This window comes from Oncorhynchus nerka, linkage group LG20 (assembly GCF_034236695.1).
Source record: "Oncorhynchus nerka isolate Pitt River linkage group LG20, Oner_Uvic_2.0, whole genome shotgun sequence".
Classification (NCBI taxonomy): Eukaryota; Metazoa; Chordata; class Actinopteri; order Salmoniformes; family Salmonidae; genus Oncorhynchus; species Oncorhynchus nerka.
The window spans coordinates 74,249,168-74,266,293 of NC_088415.1; the positions used below are offsets into that span (position 1 = coordinate 74,249,168).

The 17,126-nt window shown below is 41.6% G+C and overlaps 1 protein-coding gene across 7 annotated transcripts in view; it reads left to right on the forward strand.

Annotated features, from left to right (window-relative positions):
- Window positions 1-238: 238 nt before the first annotated feature.
- The window catches only part of smg7 (SMG7 nonsense mediated mRNA decay factor), a 31,496-nt gene continuing 14,608 nt past the window's right edge, over window positions 239-17,126 (forward strand). The window contains exons 1-21 of one of the 7 annotated variants that reach the window (XR_003859534.2): window positions 239-434; window positions 2,189-2,220; window positions 2,580-2,697; window positions 2,987-3,119; window positions 4,310-4,481; window positions 4,601-4,672; window positions 4,819-4,969; window positions 5,189-5,324; window positions 7,556-7,718; window positions 7,998-8,157; window positions 8,357-8,427; window positions 8,523-8,583; window positions 8,708-8,827; window positions 9,016-9,433; window positions 9,632-9,773; window positions 9,937-10,076; window positions 10,306-10,545; window positions 11,002-11,370; window positions 15,444-15,590; window positions 16,300-16,386; window positions 16,670-16,826. Coding sequence is in view for 6 of the 7 variants with exons in the window: in XM_029623761.2 (XP_029479621.2) it covers window positions 409-434; window positions 2,189-2,220; window positions 2,580-2,697; window positions 2,987-3,119; window positions 4,310-4,481; window positions 4,601-4,672; window positions 4,819-4,969; window positions 5,189-5,324; window positions 7,556-7,718; window positions 7,998-8,157; window positions 8,357-8,427; window positions 8,523-8,583; window positions 8,708-8,827; window positions 9,016-9,433; window positions 9,632-9,773; window positions 9,937-10,076; window positions 10,306-10,545; window positions 11,002-11,370; window positions 15,444-15,590; window positions 16,300-16,386; window positions 16,670-16,826 (3,115 nt within the window). In the remaining variant the exon portion in view is untranslated. The remainder of the gene's footprint in view (window positions 435-2,188; window positions 2,221-2,579; window positions 2,698-2,986; window positions 3,120-4,309; window positions 4,482-4,600; window positions 4,673-4,818; window positions 4,970-5,188; window positions 5,325-7,555; window positions 7,719-7,997; window positions 8,158-8,356; window positions 8,428-8,522; window positions 8,584-8,707; window positions 8,828-9,015; window positions 9,434-9,631; window positions 9,774-9,936; window positions 10,077-10,305; window positions 10,546-11,001; window positions 11,371-15,443; window positions 15,591-16,299; window positions 16,387-16,669; window positions 16,827-17,126) is intronic. The other 6 variants (XM_029623762.2, XM_029623761.2, XM_065005753.1 and 3 more) reach the window with 6 other exon arrangements.

Consider the following 17,126-nt stretch of genomic DNA (forward strand, 5'->3'; position numbering starts at 1 on the left):
CAATTGAGGTCAGAATGGATATATTATTGTAGGTCAGTCAGTGTGACCGCGAGGCAGGCCCACTGGCTTGAAACAAAACTTGACCATACCTTGTGCCGCTCACAATTTGCATGGTGTACATTTACCACGTTCACAACAGCTTGGAACTCGGACATTCCGACTTGGAAACTCGTAGAAAGATTTGGTCAGAGTTTCCCACTCGGAAAGTATCAGAATCAACCAATAGGAAGCTCTTACACAAAAACCATAAGCACATTTTTAACTCAGAGGTTTTTGAGTTTCAGAGTTGTGAAGAACGCAGCAACTGGGCCGGTGGCTCTGTTAGTGACAGAGTGACGAACAATATGGCGCCGGGAGTAGCTCTTGCTTTTGGACCAGTCGTTGTCTAAAGACCGGCGATCGGACAGGATGAACATCTGCGCCCAATATTTACGGTACATTTGAAATTCTACATTTTATACGGTTTTTTTCCTTCTCACCTACTGCTTAATCTTACTTGCACTCTCGCCATAAATGTCCGTTCTGTCTAGCTAAATTAGCCAGCAGCGTTAGCTAGCAACGCACAACACAGGAAAACGCGTTATTTGAGCTAGCAGCTAATGTTACCTATTTGAACGGAATTTCACTAAAGGTGCCATCCTTGTTGTTTTATTCGTGTCAAAAACGTATGTGACTGTGAGTAGGGTCAGTTATTAGCTATGGTTGTTACTGCTAGCATGTTAGTGAGCTAAAGTACACAGTAGTTTTCTAGCTCGCTAGTAACGTTAGGGTGACTAGCTAGTTAACGTTAGCTTGCTCGGTCGATACGATAACACGTTAGCCAAGTTTTTACTAACCATTATGGTTATTTCCATAGCAAATGAATGGAAGTAGTATGTGTCGTAAGGAAAATTGATAGCTAGCTAACGTTACTAAGTTAATTCTCCAGCGCGTTACTTAGCGAACGGATAACTAGTTTAATCATAGGCAGCCGTTAGCTAGCTAACCTAGTAGCGCCCCTGCCCTTGTTTGGTAGTTAGCTAACGTTAGCCTGCTGGGCATGTCGTTTTTAGCTTGGTAGCTAGTTAGCTAATGGATGTCAACCTGAGTCCGGATGTCTACCATTTAACTAGCTAAACTGGATTAGTTAGCTAACGTTAGTCACTGCAGTGTACCTTTTATATCCACATTGATTACTAACAATATATATTTTTAAATGGCTGGCTACATGGGCCTTGGCTTTAGCAGAACGTTACATAGCAGCTCAGACCAGTGTCAGTGACATTGGATTATCCAGGCAAGGATGTTGTAAATCAAACGCCAAGTAAAGTCAGCAAGCCAAATGTAACCATAGATTCATCCACTATAAGCAATCTAAAGTCGTAGCCAGCCAGCGACTGGTGACAGTCTTTGGCTAACGCTAGATGAAATTTGGTATACATGCATTCCAGTTTGGCCTGTTTGAGTGCGAGTTTGCTGGATTGACAATTCACTGTGCATGTCTCACGAAATGAAACCAATAATTAGCTGTTTTTATGAAAATATACAGGTCCTTTGTTATACTACAGAGCAATTGGCTAATATTTGGTTGACAGATATTGGGATGTTAGAGCAAATCGTGCTTTAAGAAATACAGGAGCAGAAACACTTCACCCCCTACACTGGTAGCGCGAGCCCTGTATATTAGTATTCTTCATCCCTAGCCCGACCATTGAGCTACACGGTGAAGGATAATAACAACAGTATATGGCCAATCCTGCTTAGTTTACGAGATACCAGTAGTATTGTATAATTTGAATCCATAGTAATCCAATAATGCATTCTATTGGCGATGGAAAGATGTGATCATGAGAAGTAGTCTATTACATAAGACAAAAACATATGTTTCCTCCTGTTTTCTGGGAAATGGTGCTTAGTTTCCATTGAAACTAGTAGTATCTGTAGTTTTTAGCCTACCTCTTTCCAGCATGTCAAACCACAAATACAATCTCCTGTTACATGTTTGATTGAGTTTAGGAATTAGTGGCAGAGGACTAGCACTCCCTGTCGTTAATCCCCATAGTTTTCATGTTAATCTTTTTAAATATCCAATACACTGATCTTAATTCATTATGGGTTATACTAGGTAGCGTCGTAAGATGTGGTTCTCAGTGGGTCTGTATTGATTGACTTAGCTTGCCGCCTCTTTTGTTTGTTTACAACCGAGCAGGCAGGCAGAGGCCCTGAAGGCTGACATGACAGGTATGTTCACACCTCAAATTTGGGCTTGCTTTGTTTTAATCATCAACCCCTATATATAGAGTATGAATTTCAGACAGTATTGCTTTTGATTATATCTTATCTTAATGTCGAAATTTTTGTTCTTGAAAGCTTTTATACTGGTCTGTTTTTGGATGTTGATAATCCCCACAGCCGGGACAGGGATTGCATATTAATTTGTCATATTCTGCATATGTATCCCATGGTATCTATGAATAGTCTCACTGTTGAAGTCCTATTTGATGAATGATGTTTAGCCTATAGAAATATAATCTCATTCTAGTGGTTTAGTATCCATCTGAAGTGTATAAAAGATCAGTGAGTGTCATCTTTTCCCCTAGATTTTAAGATTGGTGCAGCAGAGGTCTGGACTTCAAGGCAAGCGCTTCAGGACTTGTACCAGAAGATGCTGGTGACTGATCTGGAGTATGCTTTGGACAAGAAAGTGGAGCAAGATCTGTAAGCCCCAGTTTACATTATATTGATTATGTTATGAAACTGATTAGCCTGCCTACTACTATCAATTCTCTTGCTAGGTCTAGGGATCTTAGTCTTGCTTCCTAACAATTAGATAGTCCTCAATTATACAATTATATTTGTAAGATTGCAAGACAACTAGAAAGACGGTAGATATATTTAGTGAGTCAGCTTGCGTTCAAGCACAATACAACTGTTATGTTGGAATTAGATTCATTATCATCAGCTGTTCGATTAAACTAAAAGGTATTTAATTTCCTCTATTTTTCAGCTGGAACCATGCTTTTAAAAATCAAATAACAACACTACAGAGTCAAGCCAAGAACCGAGCCAACCCCAATAGAAGTGAGGTGCAGGCCAATCTGTCCCTATTTCTCGAAGCAGCTAGTGGATTCTACACACAAGTAAGTTGCAACTAAAACGTAGCCTAACTAGGGCTGGCACAATTGCCATATAACTGCGTAACCAATGTTTATGGATGAAGACGGTCATGAAAATAAAATGTCATAACCATAAAAACAAGTGTGTGTGTGTACACGTACACACAGTATATTCAGACTCCTTTTACTTTTTCCACATTTTGTTACATTACAGCCTAATTGATGAAATTGTTTTCTCCCCTCATCAATCAACACACAACACCCCATAATGACAAAGCAAAAAAACAAACCAGAACATATATGTGTGTGTGTATATAAAAAAGTGCTGCGGAGATGGTTGTCCTTCTGGAAGGTTTTCCCATCTCCACAGAGGAGCTCTGTCAGTGACCATCGGGTTCTTGGTCACATCCCTGACCAAGGCCCTTCTCCACCGATCGCTCAGTTTGGCCAGCTCTAGAAGAGTCTTGGTGGTTCCAAATTTATTTAATTTAAGAATGATGGAGGCCACTGTGTTCTTGGGTACCTTCAATGCTGCAGAAATGTCACTTTGTCATTTTGGGGTATTGTGTGTAGATTGAGAATTTTTAAAAATGTAATACAATTTAGAATAAGACTAACGTAACAAAATTTGGAGAATGTCAAAGGGTCTGAATACTTTCCGAATGCACTGGATAGTGTATGTTCATCAGAAATTCAAATGATGCTTGAAATATATTTATTAAGTTTATTTGAACAGGGAACAATGTACAACATAAGTTACAAGCTTGATGTATTCATTGCGTGCTATGAATATGGGATCAAATACAGACTCTTTTTACTACTTTAATACACAAGTGAATTTGTCCCTTACAATGAGGGGACTATGTACAAAAAGTGCTGTAATTTCTAAATGATTCACCCGATATGGATGAAAATACCCCCAAATTAAAGCTGACAGTCTACTCTTTAGTCTTAAAATCCAAAGTTCTGGAATACAGAGCCAAAACAACAAGAAACGTCACTGTCCCAATACTTTTGTAGCTTCCTGTCTAAACATGAAAACATTATATACAAAAGAACAACATTCATACATCAAACATTTAATAACAAAAGTCAGGACAGTTTCAAAACTGGGGTCAACACATTACACATTAAATTATATTTGAAGATCTACAATGTGAAAATGAGGCAGAACTCGGCTGCTCTTAATAATAGTTGATCCTGGTTTCTAACAGTTACTACAGGAGCTGTGTACCGTGTTCAACGTGGACTTGCCTTGCCGTGTGAAGTCATCTCAGCTTGGAATTATCAGCAATAAACAGACCAACACCAGCGCCATTGTAAAACCCCAACCCAGCTCTTGCTCTTATATCTGCCAGCATTGTCTCGTCCACCTCGGAGACATCGGTGAGTGTTGTCACATTATCGCTACAAAATAATTTAACTGTGCAGACCATTTTGTGGTCAAAGCAATGCTTTGAGGAGTTTTTCTTATATGCTACCCCCCCCCCCCCCCCCCCTTCCAGCACGATATCGCAACCAAACCAGCCAAGCGGAGTCCTATTACAGACACGCAGCTCAACTTGTCCCTTCAAATGGTAAGTACTTTATACAGAAGTTTTCCTGTACAGTATTTGTTTACTGACACACGCAACATTAATGTGCTTTTTTCTTTCACCTGACAAGGAAATAATTTCAGTATACGGAGTCTTCTGTTGATCTGTCAATGTCTCTCCTCCAACAGGTCAGCCTTACAATCAGCTGGCCATCCTGGCCTCCTCTAAAGGGGACCACCTCACAACGATATTCTACTACTGCAGGAGCATTGCCGTCAAGTTCCCTTTCCCTGCAGCCTCCACCAACCTGCAGAAAGCTCTCGCTAAAGCTGTTGAAAGGTATCATTGAGCATTTTTATTTTAGCCTCATTTCAATTGCTCTTTTGAAGATGTTTTGCTTAGCTTTATTTATTTTCCCACCTTTATCAACCATCATTTGGGATGGGACTAATGAGCATTTTGATTTCCATCTTAACTGGTGTTGATATCACCCAGCTGGTTTACAGTGTATGGAGTTAAAGTTGTTCCATGTATACTTAATCCCTGTCTCGTCCTCAGCCGCGATGAGGTCAAAACAAAGTGGAGTGTGTCAGATTTCATCAAGGCCTTCATCAAGTTCCATGGTCACGTTTACCTGAGCAAGAGCCTGGAGAAGCTTAACAACCTGAGAGAAAAGCTGGAAGAACAGTTTCAGGTAATGTTTTAAAGTAAAGTTTAAATCCTTGCATACTTTGTGAAGGGGAACTAAGGATATACACCTTTCAAACCAAGATGTGTTTCCACCAACTTAAGCATCTTGTCAACTTTTTGCCGACTTTTCTTTATAGATGAAAGGTATTACTGGCGACAAAGCCTCTATTTTATTTCTGCCTGATGACCTGGTCATGATTGCGGTAATGTTCTGCTTACGGCTTAGTATGAAATGTATCTGTAATGCTGAGGCTGCATTGGCACGCACACTATGCTCTTAAGGTCTTGGATGGTTGCTAGGCAGCGCCCTTTACTACTATCCTCCTGGTAGTTCTAAACTTTGCAAGGCATGTCCCTTCACCCATGTTTTCGCATAGCCCACTCATGCACTGTTTTCTTAATCTCAACAAGATGGATCCATATATAATTCCTGTTTGAATAAATATCACTGAATTACGTAAGTATCGCAGTAAAGTAGGCTAATGCAATTGAAGCCATCAAATTGTTGCTTACTGAAATTTCCGAAGTTATCCAATAGTTATAATGCATTTGAAGCAATAGCCTATAGCCTATAGCAATAGTGTGTGGTCAACTATTTCAGCGCTGATTTGAGACAAGCGAGGGGACTCTATAGTCTTGATATATCAAACAATGTCTGGTAATTTTTAGAAAAAATTAAAAAGTATTTATATTGATTTTTTTATATATTTTTTTACTGACTCGCTGTTTGGTTAGGCTACAATTAGCCTGGGGAAATGTTAGCTAAGTTGAGGTGAGTGCTGCTCGTGATCATCTTGTCAAGTTGGGGGGGTGGGTGCTGCTGCTGAGGAGTATTTATGTCTGTAATAAAGCCCTTTTTGTTGGGGGAAAAACTTATTCTGATTGGCTGTGCCTGGCTCCCCAGTGGGTGGGCCTATGCCCTCCCAGGCCCACCCATGGCTAAGCTCCTGCCCAGTTGTGAAATCAATAGATAAGGGCCTAATGAATTTATTTCAATTGACTGATTTCCTTATATAAACCCTGTTCAGCTAAATCTTTTTAAATTGTTGCGTTTTTATATTTTAGTTCCGTATAATTTAACAAGTGGATTATTTTGCTCTTCAGTCGCTTAGTAGACTAGGCCTACTCCTGACCAAATGCCTGTGACTTAATCAATCAGTGTGATTTTGTTTCACTGAATCTGTCTGTATATTTGGTTCATTCTCTGGCTGGGCAAATATGTGGAGGTGGTAAAGCTCATCTATTTGTTTCCTCATCTATCACTGACCAGAAACATTTAGCACGCAGTAATGTAGCCTAAATCAAGAGCAGGCCTATTATTTTGCTCTATCACTTATAGGCAACTGTCTAAAAGCCCACGGAGGCTGTGAAATATGAACATGATACTCGCATGCTTTTGGAAAATATAGATTGCTATTATTTTCTATCGGTATCATGATGAGGATACTCAATGTAAGACCCTGCTCCCTAACAAAGTGGAGTGAGGGTAGGAAAGAGATGAAACGGGGATCAGAAAAGCTTGGGCTCTGTTTATAAAATATAACCTTTTTTTATGACAGCGGTTCCACACGTTGCCGTGACTCAAGTTGTGTGGTTAAAAATATTATTCGTATTTTGTGTTATTTCATTTATATTCATAGCCTACTATAAAATCTGTGACTGTGATCAGGGTAGCCTAAGTGTGTCTTGTCTGTTTAATTATTGATTTCCTCAGGCTGCACAGACTAATAACATAGTTAAAAGCAAAATATGGCATTTTATTATTTTGAATACATTTTATTAGGCTTATGTTTCTTAAGACCTGCATAAAACAAATTAATAATTGATTTCTTTGATGGTGTTTATTCAATGGATTTATTAAAATAGACACAGGCTCATATCTACTCCAACTTGCCGTGCACTGGCGATTAGAAAAGCTTATCCCGGCAAGAATGTGGCAAAAAAAAGACTGAATTGGTTTTGAAACAAATATTAGCAGATCTTAAAAATCTACTTACATTTTTTTTTTAATAGGCAACATACTGTGAAGTCTGTCTGTAAGCGTAGATAATAGTGGTCTTGGATATGTACCATTCTATGAAAGTCTTTGGGCCGGTTTCCCAGACACTGATTAAGCCTAGTCCTGGACTTAATTATTCTCAAAGGAGAATCTGTATCCAGGAAACTGCCCGAAGATGTCTGAAGCTACCCCAATTCCATATGAAAGTAGCGTAAACATCCTTGTTTTTTTTGTAGCGGCTGATTCTGCAGAAAGCCTTCAGCTCCCAGCAGCTGGTCCACATCACAATTATCAACATGTTTGAGCTGCACCATCTGAGGGACTTCGGCAATGAAACAGACGACCAGAGCTTCAGCTCTGAGGAGCAAATCGGCTGGTTCCAACTTCTCGGTCTCTTCAGTATGTCCCCAACTCCAATTGTCTCTCAATATGCACGATACATCTTACCTTGTGAATGACATGGCTGTTTGTGGTTATGCAACTGCTGTTTTTAGATTTGGAGTTTTACTTGCTTTTAAAAAAATAATCTGTGAACTGTGTCAACTGCAGGGTGCTTTCTCACGGCCCCACTATCAGATGACGTGTTTCTCTTTCCTCGACCTCACTCTCTGTGGAATTGGAATGATTCAAGGAGCCAGGTTGTTATTGGTGTTTTAAGGCCCTCTTCCTTTCCCACAGTGTCATTTCTTGGTGTCATGTGTAGCCGAGCACTGCTGAACAAGAATCGAGGAGAGGAGATCATGGGAGAATGTCCATTGCCAGCCATCAAGGTGTCCCTGGACTGGCTCAAACTACGACCTACCGTTTTTCAGGACGGTGCCGTGGACAGACGACAGTAGTATGTGTATCTTTTCTCTTTCAATGTCACGGTTTGCCCTCTAGGTGTTTAGATACATTCTGCCTGTCTGGTGTTGTAGTGTGTTTATTTGTTTTGGACTTTTTTCTTTTAGATCTTAGCAATAGCAGTAATACTTTTGAATGTGGTTTTGTATTGTCTACATTTAGTTAAACAAGATTTTGCTCTTATTTCACCTTAGTGTTTGGCCTTGGCTGGTGTCCATTCTGAACAGTTTCCAACCAAAGGAAGAGGATGTTTCCTGTGCATCAAGTAATGGCCATTCGATATCTCTGCTTTTGATATACAAATTTGTTTCACTTTTTGTTGATTGTCTCTAAATAATGTCCCTTACCTCTCTCTTCCAGTGACTCCACTTCCAGAGGAGTTTGAACTGCAGGGGTTTTTGGCTCTCAGGCCAGCGCTACGGTACATACAGTACACCCCCTTTTGGCTCAGCCTCTCTTCCATATAGAATGTGTCGTTGTGTGCATACCATGTTTTAATGTATTAACCACGGTCTGCCACCCATTTTGGTGTACTCCTTTTCCAGGACCCTTGACTTCACTAAAGGCCACCAGGGTGTTGCTGTGGACAAGGAGGGTCTGCCAGTCCGTGCCCGTCATCAGAGGCTCATCAGCCTGGGGAAATGGGTGGCAGACAACCAGCCAGGGTGTGTCTTCCTCTCTACCCATTACTGTTTTGAACTACCACATCCATAACAACAATATAAAAGCAGTTTCCATCTTCAAATAATTGCTTGTGTATTTTGGAGGGGTTGGAATAAAGCAGAAGACAAGTTTGCTTTGGACTCCCATGTACATTGGATAATAAAATAATCTTGTGTGTACTATGTTTCAGGCTGATTCAGTACAAAGTCAGCAACGGCCTGCTGCTGTTCATCACCGACATCGAGGAATTGGCCATCGAGGAGCCCCAGGAGAAGGATGCCCCTGTGCTCCAGGAGTCCTCCAACAGTGAGCAGACCCCCAACGAGGGCAACATGGGCCTGAAGTCAGTCCTGTCCATGGGCAAGACCCAGAACAGCGTGTTGGAGATCGGCGAGAGGCCTGTGGTGACCTTCAAGGAGAACATCAAGCCCCGGGAGCAGAGCAGGGAGCCCAGCCGCAATCACCACCAGAAGGAGGCAGGGAAGGAACGGAGGGACTTCGGCAAAGGCAACGGGGTTCCGGGAAAAGGAGAGCAGAAGAGGGATGGCAAGAGGAAGAGTGAGGTGAAGAAGAACAGCCATGAGAAAGCTGCAGACGCAGGGAAACAGGTCAAACAAATAAACCGTTTTTCTTTAAGTTGGGATATATCCTGTGATTGTATGTATGCATCCCACATAGCACCCTACCCCCTATAGAATGCATTACTTTTGACCAGGGCCCACTGAGTGCCCTTTGGGATTCAGACATGTTTATTGTGGTTGAAGGCTTAAGTACTTTACTGACTGAGTTTGTGTGTCTTCATGCAGGTGAAAGCCCAGTCGGATATGAGGAAGACGCCAGTGTCTGAGGCCAGGAAGACTCCAGTCACTCAGACCCAGACTACCTGCTCCTCCCAGTTCATCCCCATCCACCACCCGGGAGCCTTCCCTCCACTGCCCAGCCGACAAGGTACTAGCACCACCTCTCACAGTGCCTAGATTGAAAAGTATTACACTTAAAATATTTTTAGATCTAAGAGTAGTGAATAACCTTCTCTGTTTTATGTTGAAACTGTTTGCAGTTCAATTGTATTCTGCCATGTGAATAAATTAAATTAACTTGACCTTTCCAGGTTTCCCCCCTCCGGCCTATGTGATCCCTCCTCCCGTGGCGTTCTCCATGAATCCGGGCTTTACCTTCTCTACCGGCATGTCTGTCCCCGGGCCGTTCCTGCAGTCGGCCTCCCACCCTCAGCAGCCCGGTGCCCAGCAGGTAAAGGGAGACGTGCTCAACTCTAAGGGCCAGAATAGCGGACACAGATTAAGCCTAATCCTGGATTTAAAAGGACTTTTAATGTAGAATCTCCATTGAAAATGACTTTTAGTCCAGGGCTATGTTTAATTTGGAAAACCACCCCCTGATCCTCTTGTGCAAACATATACAAATATGCTTATAGAACCAAACAACGATACCATAAAGAAGTATTTTTCATGGCATCCAGCAGGTGCAGGTTCAGACTGGGAAGCCGTCGCACATTCCATACAGCCAGCAGAGGCCGTCAGTGCCAGGGGCGATGAACCAAGGGGCCCCCCAGGGCCAGCCCCAGCAACAGCCTTCTCAGACCATGCAGCAGGTGCAGCTCCAGGTCCAGGCTCTTGTCCAACAGCAGCAGTCACCCACCAAGCCTGTGCAGCCAGTACAGCTGGGCAAAAGCCCACCTCACCATCCAGGGATGCAGCAGGTAAATTATAGATCAATGGTTCTGGTCTGGTAAGATACTAATAGATAACATCAGTCCAGTCTGTTGAAAGGCAGAATGGTTATTTACAGGATAGAGCATTGGACTTGTAACCGAAAGGTTGCAAGATCGAATCCCTGACCTGACAAGGTAAAGGTCTGTTGTTCTGCCCCTGAACAAGGCAGTAAACACACTGTTCCTAGGCCGTCATTGAAAATAAGAATGTGTTCTAAACTGACTTGCCTAGTTAAATAAAGATTTTTAAAAATAGAATAATAAAAAAACGTATTCTGCCGGAATTAATGAACTTGTCTGTTAGAGGCAGTTTCACTGTTTTGCGTTGCAACTTGAAATGTATGACTGGCGTCATGGTTTTTCCTGCATAGATGGACTGTTTTAGTGTGTTGTGCTGCAAGGATTTCTTTTTGACAAGTGTCCTGTTTTCCTCCTGACCAACAGTACATGCAGGTAGATCAGGCTGGACAGATGTGGGGCCAGCACCAGGCCCAGCAGCACCAGACCCAGCCCACCATGCAGAAGATGCAGGCCATGCAGATGCCTGTCAAGCAGCCCTACTACATGGGAAGCCCCCAGGACCCCCTCAAGCTCTTTGAGCAACAGCAGTACGCCATGCAGACGGTGCCCCAGCAGAACAGCATGGACAAGAAGATGAAGTACCCGGATGTGAAAATGCAGGATTTTTACTGGGACCCTTCCTACCGCATGGGGGATAACAGACCGATGGTGGGGGAGAGGATGGGCAAGCGGCTGCCCCCCGGGGCCTTCCACCCAGACCAGGACAACACACCCAGAGGGCCTCCTTTTGAGGTGAGTCTTGGTGTACTCCTCAACCACCTAGACCTAAGTTGCATCCCAAATGTCACTCTATTCCTTATTTAGTGCCCTACTTTTGACCAGGTTCCATTTGGGACTAAACACTGCAAATTAGGGAATGGAGAGCTTAAGGAGAAGGAAGGCTTGTGGAATAGGTTTGGTCTTATGCTCTTTCTTTTCTATAACCAGTTCCATCCAACCTTTTTTATGTGAGTAAAGTATATGGCGGATAAAAGTCATGACAGTCCTGATGGAAACAGAACATTTGCCTGTAAACTTTCCAAATGTCGTCAAAACAAAATACGCTAGACAAGGTGGGATTTTTTTTGTTAAAATTAATTATGATGTTGATTATTAAATCAATATTTGAAGTAAACTTGGAGTCATGCGAGGACGTGGTCCTCCCACTACTTCGGGAAAGTATGCAGTTTATTAGGCTACAGATGAAAGAAGTTGTGAAAGTACAAGGTGATGAGCTTGATGCTTCTTTCCAATAAATATCGAAGGTCTTATTCTGGTGACATGATCATCGCTGCTTGCTTGGCTGTCATTTGGCAAATAAAAATGATCTTGCTCTTTTCGCCATAATAATCTCATGTTGGTTAAAGGCCTATCCCCACTGTATCTGCAAGCTGTTGGCTAGAGCGCACTTGCCAATATCAGAGTGGACACACTTGCTATCTATAATGCAACATTTTTTGTGCGAAAATCATCAGAGTTGAAAATGCAACGGAAACACGATTAACTTTTTTTTATTTCATACATGGGAATTTAACCGTAGAAGGTATTTTTATGTGCTCTGTCTCATCACACACAACCTTTTATCCTCAACAAGTCTATTTGATGGAAACGCATCTCTGGTGGTAAAATGCGCATGTGTTTTTAATGTGGATTTTAGAATATTCACATGAAAATCATCTGTCGCCAATTGGATGGAAACCTAGCTTATGTTTATTTATTTAAAAAAATATATTTACAATTCTTTAGTGTGTTTTACGATTTGGTGTATGGATGGTGTTACTGTTGTAACAAAGTGCTGAGAGGATGCGTATTGGGCTATATGATGCCTATGCTGAAGGGTACATTAGCCTACTCGACACTAAATGTTGGATTTGAGTCCATTGGGTCTCGCTGGACTCATTTATTGGCCTGGTGTATGCTTCGGAAATCCTGCCCTGGACCCACAGGAAATATGTCCAGCGTGTAGGTTTTAAAGATCTGTTATTGGACTGACCATACTTGTTGGTTGTTTGTGCAACCGATTGGGAGCTACAGTTGAAGTCGGAAGTTTACATACACCTTAGCCAAATACATTTAAACTCAGTTTTTCACAATTCCTGACATTTAATCCTAGTAAAAAATTCCCTGCCTTAGGTCAGTTAGGATCACCACAATATTTTAAGAATGTGAAATGTCAGAATAATATAATTTTTTAAATTTTAGATTTCATTTCTTTCATCACATTCCCAGTTGGTCAGAAGTTTACATACACTCAATTAGTATTTGGTAGCATTGCCTTTAAATTGTTTAACTTGGGTCAAATGTTTCAGGTAGCCTTCCACAAGCTTCCCACAATAAGTTGGGTGAATTTTGGCCCATTCCTCCTGACAGAGCTGGTGTAACTGAGTCAGGTTTCCAGGCCTCCTTGCTCACACACACTTTCTCAGTTCTGCCCACAAATGTTCTATAAGTTTGAAGTCAGGGCTTTGTGATGGCCATTCCATTCTTGACTTTGTTGTCCTTAAGCCATTTTGCCACAACTTTGGATGTATGCTTGGGGTCATTGTCCATTTGGAAGACCCATTTGCGACCAAGCTTTAACTTTCCTGACTGATGTCTTGAGATGTTGCTTTTCATATATCCACATAATTGTCCTGCCTCACGATGCCATCTATTTTGTGAAGTGCACCAGTCCCTCCTGCAGCAAATCATCCCCACAACATGATGCTGCCACCCCCGTGCTTCACGTTTGGGATGGTGTTCTTCGGCTTGCAAGCTTCCCCCTTTTTACTCCAAACATAATGATGGTCATTATGGCCAAACAGTTATATTTTTGTTTCATCAGACCAGAGGACATTTCTCCGAAAAGTACGATCTTTGTCCCCATGTGCAGTTGCAAACCGTAGTCTGGCCTTTTTTATGGCAGTTTTGGAGCAGTGGCTTCTTCCTTGCTGAGTGGACTTTCAGGTTATGTCGATATAGGACGTGTTTTACTGTGGATATAGATACTTTTTTCCTCCAGCATCTTCACAAGGTCCTTTGCTGTTGTTCTGGGATTGATTTGCACTTTTTGCACCAACGTACGTTCATCTCTAGGAGACAGAACGCGTCTCCATCCTGAGCGGTATGATGGCTGCGTGGTCCCATAGTGTTTATACTTGCGTATTATTGTTTGTACAGATGAATGTGGTACCTTCAGGCATTTGGAAATTGCTCCCAAGGATGAACCAGACGTGTGGAGGTCTAAAATTATTTTCTGAGGTCTTGGCTGATTTCTTTTGATTTTACCATGATGTCAAGCAAAAAGGCACTGAGTTTGAAGGTAGGCCTTGAAATACATCCACAGGTACACAGGTACACCTCCACAGGACATCATTTTCTGGAATTTTCCAAGCTGTTTACATACACTAAGTTGACTGTGCCTTTAAACTTCTGACCCACTGGAAATGTGATACAGGGAAATAATCTGTCTAAACAATTGTTGGAAAAATTACTTGTCATGCACAAAGTAGATGTCCTAACCGACTTTCCAAAACTATTTTGTTAACAAGAAATGTGTGGAGTGGTTGAAAAACGAGTTTTAACCTCTACTGACTCCCCATCCCGCATGCGGGAGCGTAATCATCGTCTGACACTAATTAGCATAACGCAACGGACATAATTATCAGCAGGCAACCTTGGCACAAATCAGAAAAGCAATCAGATTAAATTGTTTACCTTTGATGAACTTCGGATGTTTTCACTCACGATACTCCCAGGTAGATAGCCAAAGTTCATTTTTTCATTATTTTTGTAGGCGAAATAGCTCAGTTTGTTCTTCAGGTTTGGCTGAGAAATCGCCCGGAAATTGTAGTCACGAAAACGGCGAAAAATATTCCAAATTAGCTCCATAATATCGACAGAAACATGGCAAACGTTGTTTATAATCAATCCTCAAGGTGTTTTTCAAATATCTATTCGATAATATATCCGTCGGGACAATTTGTTTTTCAGTAGGACCATTGGAGTAATGGCTACCTCTGTATTTTACGCGAGAGTCACCCTGGGAGCCATCAGGTGACCACTTATGCAATGTAGCCGCCTACGGCTATTCTTCAACATAAATGCGTAAAACTACGTCACAATGCTGTAGACACCTTTGGGGAATATGTAGAAAGCGTAAGCTGGTTGATAGCACATTCACAGCTCAATATGGACTCATTGGAACGCAGCGCTTTCAAAATATGGGGCACTTTCGGATTGGATTTTTCTCAGGCTTTCACCTGCAACATCAGTTCTGTTATACCGTCAATTTAAGCTGTCAATTATATGAATATTCTAGCATCTTGTCCTGACAAAATATCCCGTTTAAAACGGGGACGTTTTTTTTTCTCCAAATATGAAAATACTGAGTCGCAACAATTAATGTCTCCAACCTAAGTGTATGTAACCTCCGACTTCAACTGTATGTTATTCTTATGTAGTGTTACATAATGCTTGCAGGTTCCTCCCACTTCTGTTTTGGCCTCATTTTCATTTTTTCTAAGGTGTTCGACTTGACTAGGAAAGAATTTGAAAGTTGTAATACTATCTGGTTGTATAATTAATCTCCAGCATTTTACATTGGTGCCAAATTGTTATGCTTGAACAACTCCAACTGCAATGTATGGGCTTATATAAAACCTTTGGTAAATTGGACTCATAAACCCAGTGTATATTTGGAAAACTAGGCCTGTCTTTTTTCTACCTTTTTTACTGGCTTCTCCACATCTTTGGTTAACTTATCCCTTTGCCAACCTATTTCTTACTGGCTTACCTTTTCTGTTTCTTTTTTCCTTCCATTCTTTTTTGCTTCATTCTCTCACTAGGACAAGAGCTCCCCTCTTCTGCCTCCAGACCTGTTAAAAAGTATATCAGATTTTGAGGAGGAAGAAGAGCTGGCCTTTACTAAGCCTCATGGTTTCTACCAGGCCTTGGCTGGCCCTCTTAGTACTGCTCCAGGACGAAATATATTTGTACGTAGTTAATTTCTCTTAATGTAATCCCCCTGGCTTAACCAGCATGTTAAACATCAGGACACGTATTCATAAAGCCTGCTGATCTAGGATCAGTTTTAGAACATAATGAGTAAGATTACATGTACGGTGGGGGGGGGCTGATTCAGGGTCAGTACTCATGAGGTGCTTTATGAATACAGGCCCAGATTCACCTTTACAACTAGTTTTAAGCCGCATTGTCTGGGATGTAAGTAGAATACTTAAGTGGGAGGGATATGGCTCATTTAAATACTGTAAGGCTTATATGTTAAATAAGAGTTCAGAATCTGTACGTGTATTTTTCCAGGCTAGTGTTTATATGATTGTGTGGTTTTGATCCTTATTCTATGTTAACAGAAATACACCCAGTACTTCTGAGCAGTCACTGTGCATTTTTGGAGGATTAGGCTAAATGTTGTTGTCTGTTGCAATGCAGGATTCCTGTAAAATGTTGTAGGCATGCCTACATTATCCACAATGAGAGAAACAGACATTTGTACTTGATCAGGTTGAACTAACTGGGATTACATGTTGTGTAAATTTCAACCCTATCAGTATTGATAGCAAACATACAAACACCTGCAGCGTCGACTTGGGAGAATGTGCTGATGGAATAAATTACATTCATCAGAAGCTATTAGTTAACACATCTGATACTGTAACTGTTTTCCCCAACTCTCTCCTATAGTTGCCAAATCAGTCAAGAATGGAAAGTGGCTCTGAGGTGATGGGCCAGTCGTCTTCTCTCATGCCCTTATCTGGGTTCCCAATTCAGGTCCGTATGTATGCATGGGAAAAGCTCCGCCCTGCCCCTATACTTGTTTTGACTGCTGTTTGTTGAAAATGAAAATGTCTGCAGCATCTCACATGCAGTGGTTTAAGGTCACTCTGAGCCAGATTTGTTAATGAAGTCTCACTGAGCTTCTTTTTAAGGATGTTTGCTCTGAAATACCAGTTGAGTTTTAAATGCCATGTTTAATGTTAACTAAAGGGGTATGTATGACTGGCATTTGATCGTATGACAAAGGCCTAATTGTGTATTTTTGTTCTTGGTTTAGGAGAGTTCCTATCAAAACAACAGCATTTTCAGCCAGGCCTATGGGAAGAACATGGCTCCCAACCCCAAGACCGACGCTCCCATGCTTCACCAAGAACCTTCTCTCTACTCCCTGTTTGAAGGAACTCCATGGTCCCCGTCCCTTCCTGCCAGCTCAGGTACCTGCCGACGCCCCCCTTCACACCAAGCTGCCCATAAACATCACAACAGCACCCCGGTTAGTGTTAATTAACACGCTTAGGCCAGTTAAAATTGATAAACTGTAATGGATTTTTCCCCTAGAAAAGTGAGGCAAGCGAGGGGGAAAATAAAACATTAAGTGGATAAGGAATAACAGTACTTTACCACATTGTCCTGGGCAGAATGTGAGCTTCAGGAGTTATATTTTTCCATGTGAAAACTTACACTGTTTTTCTTAAAAAGAATGCAGATGTTAGTGTTATAACCATGAGAAATGA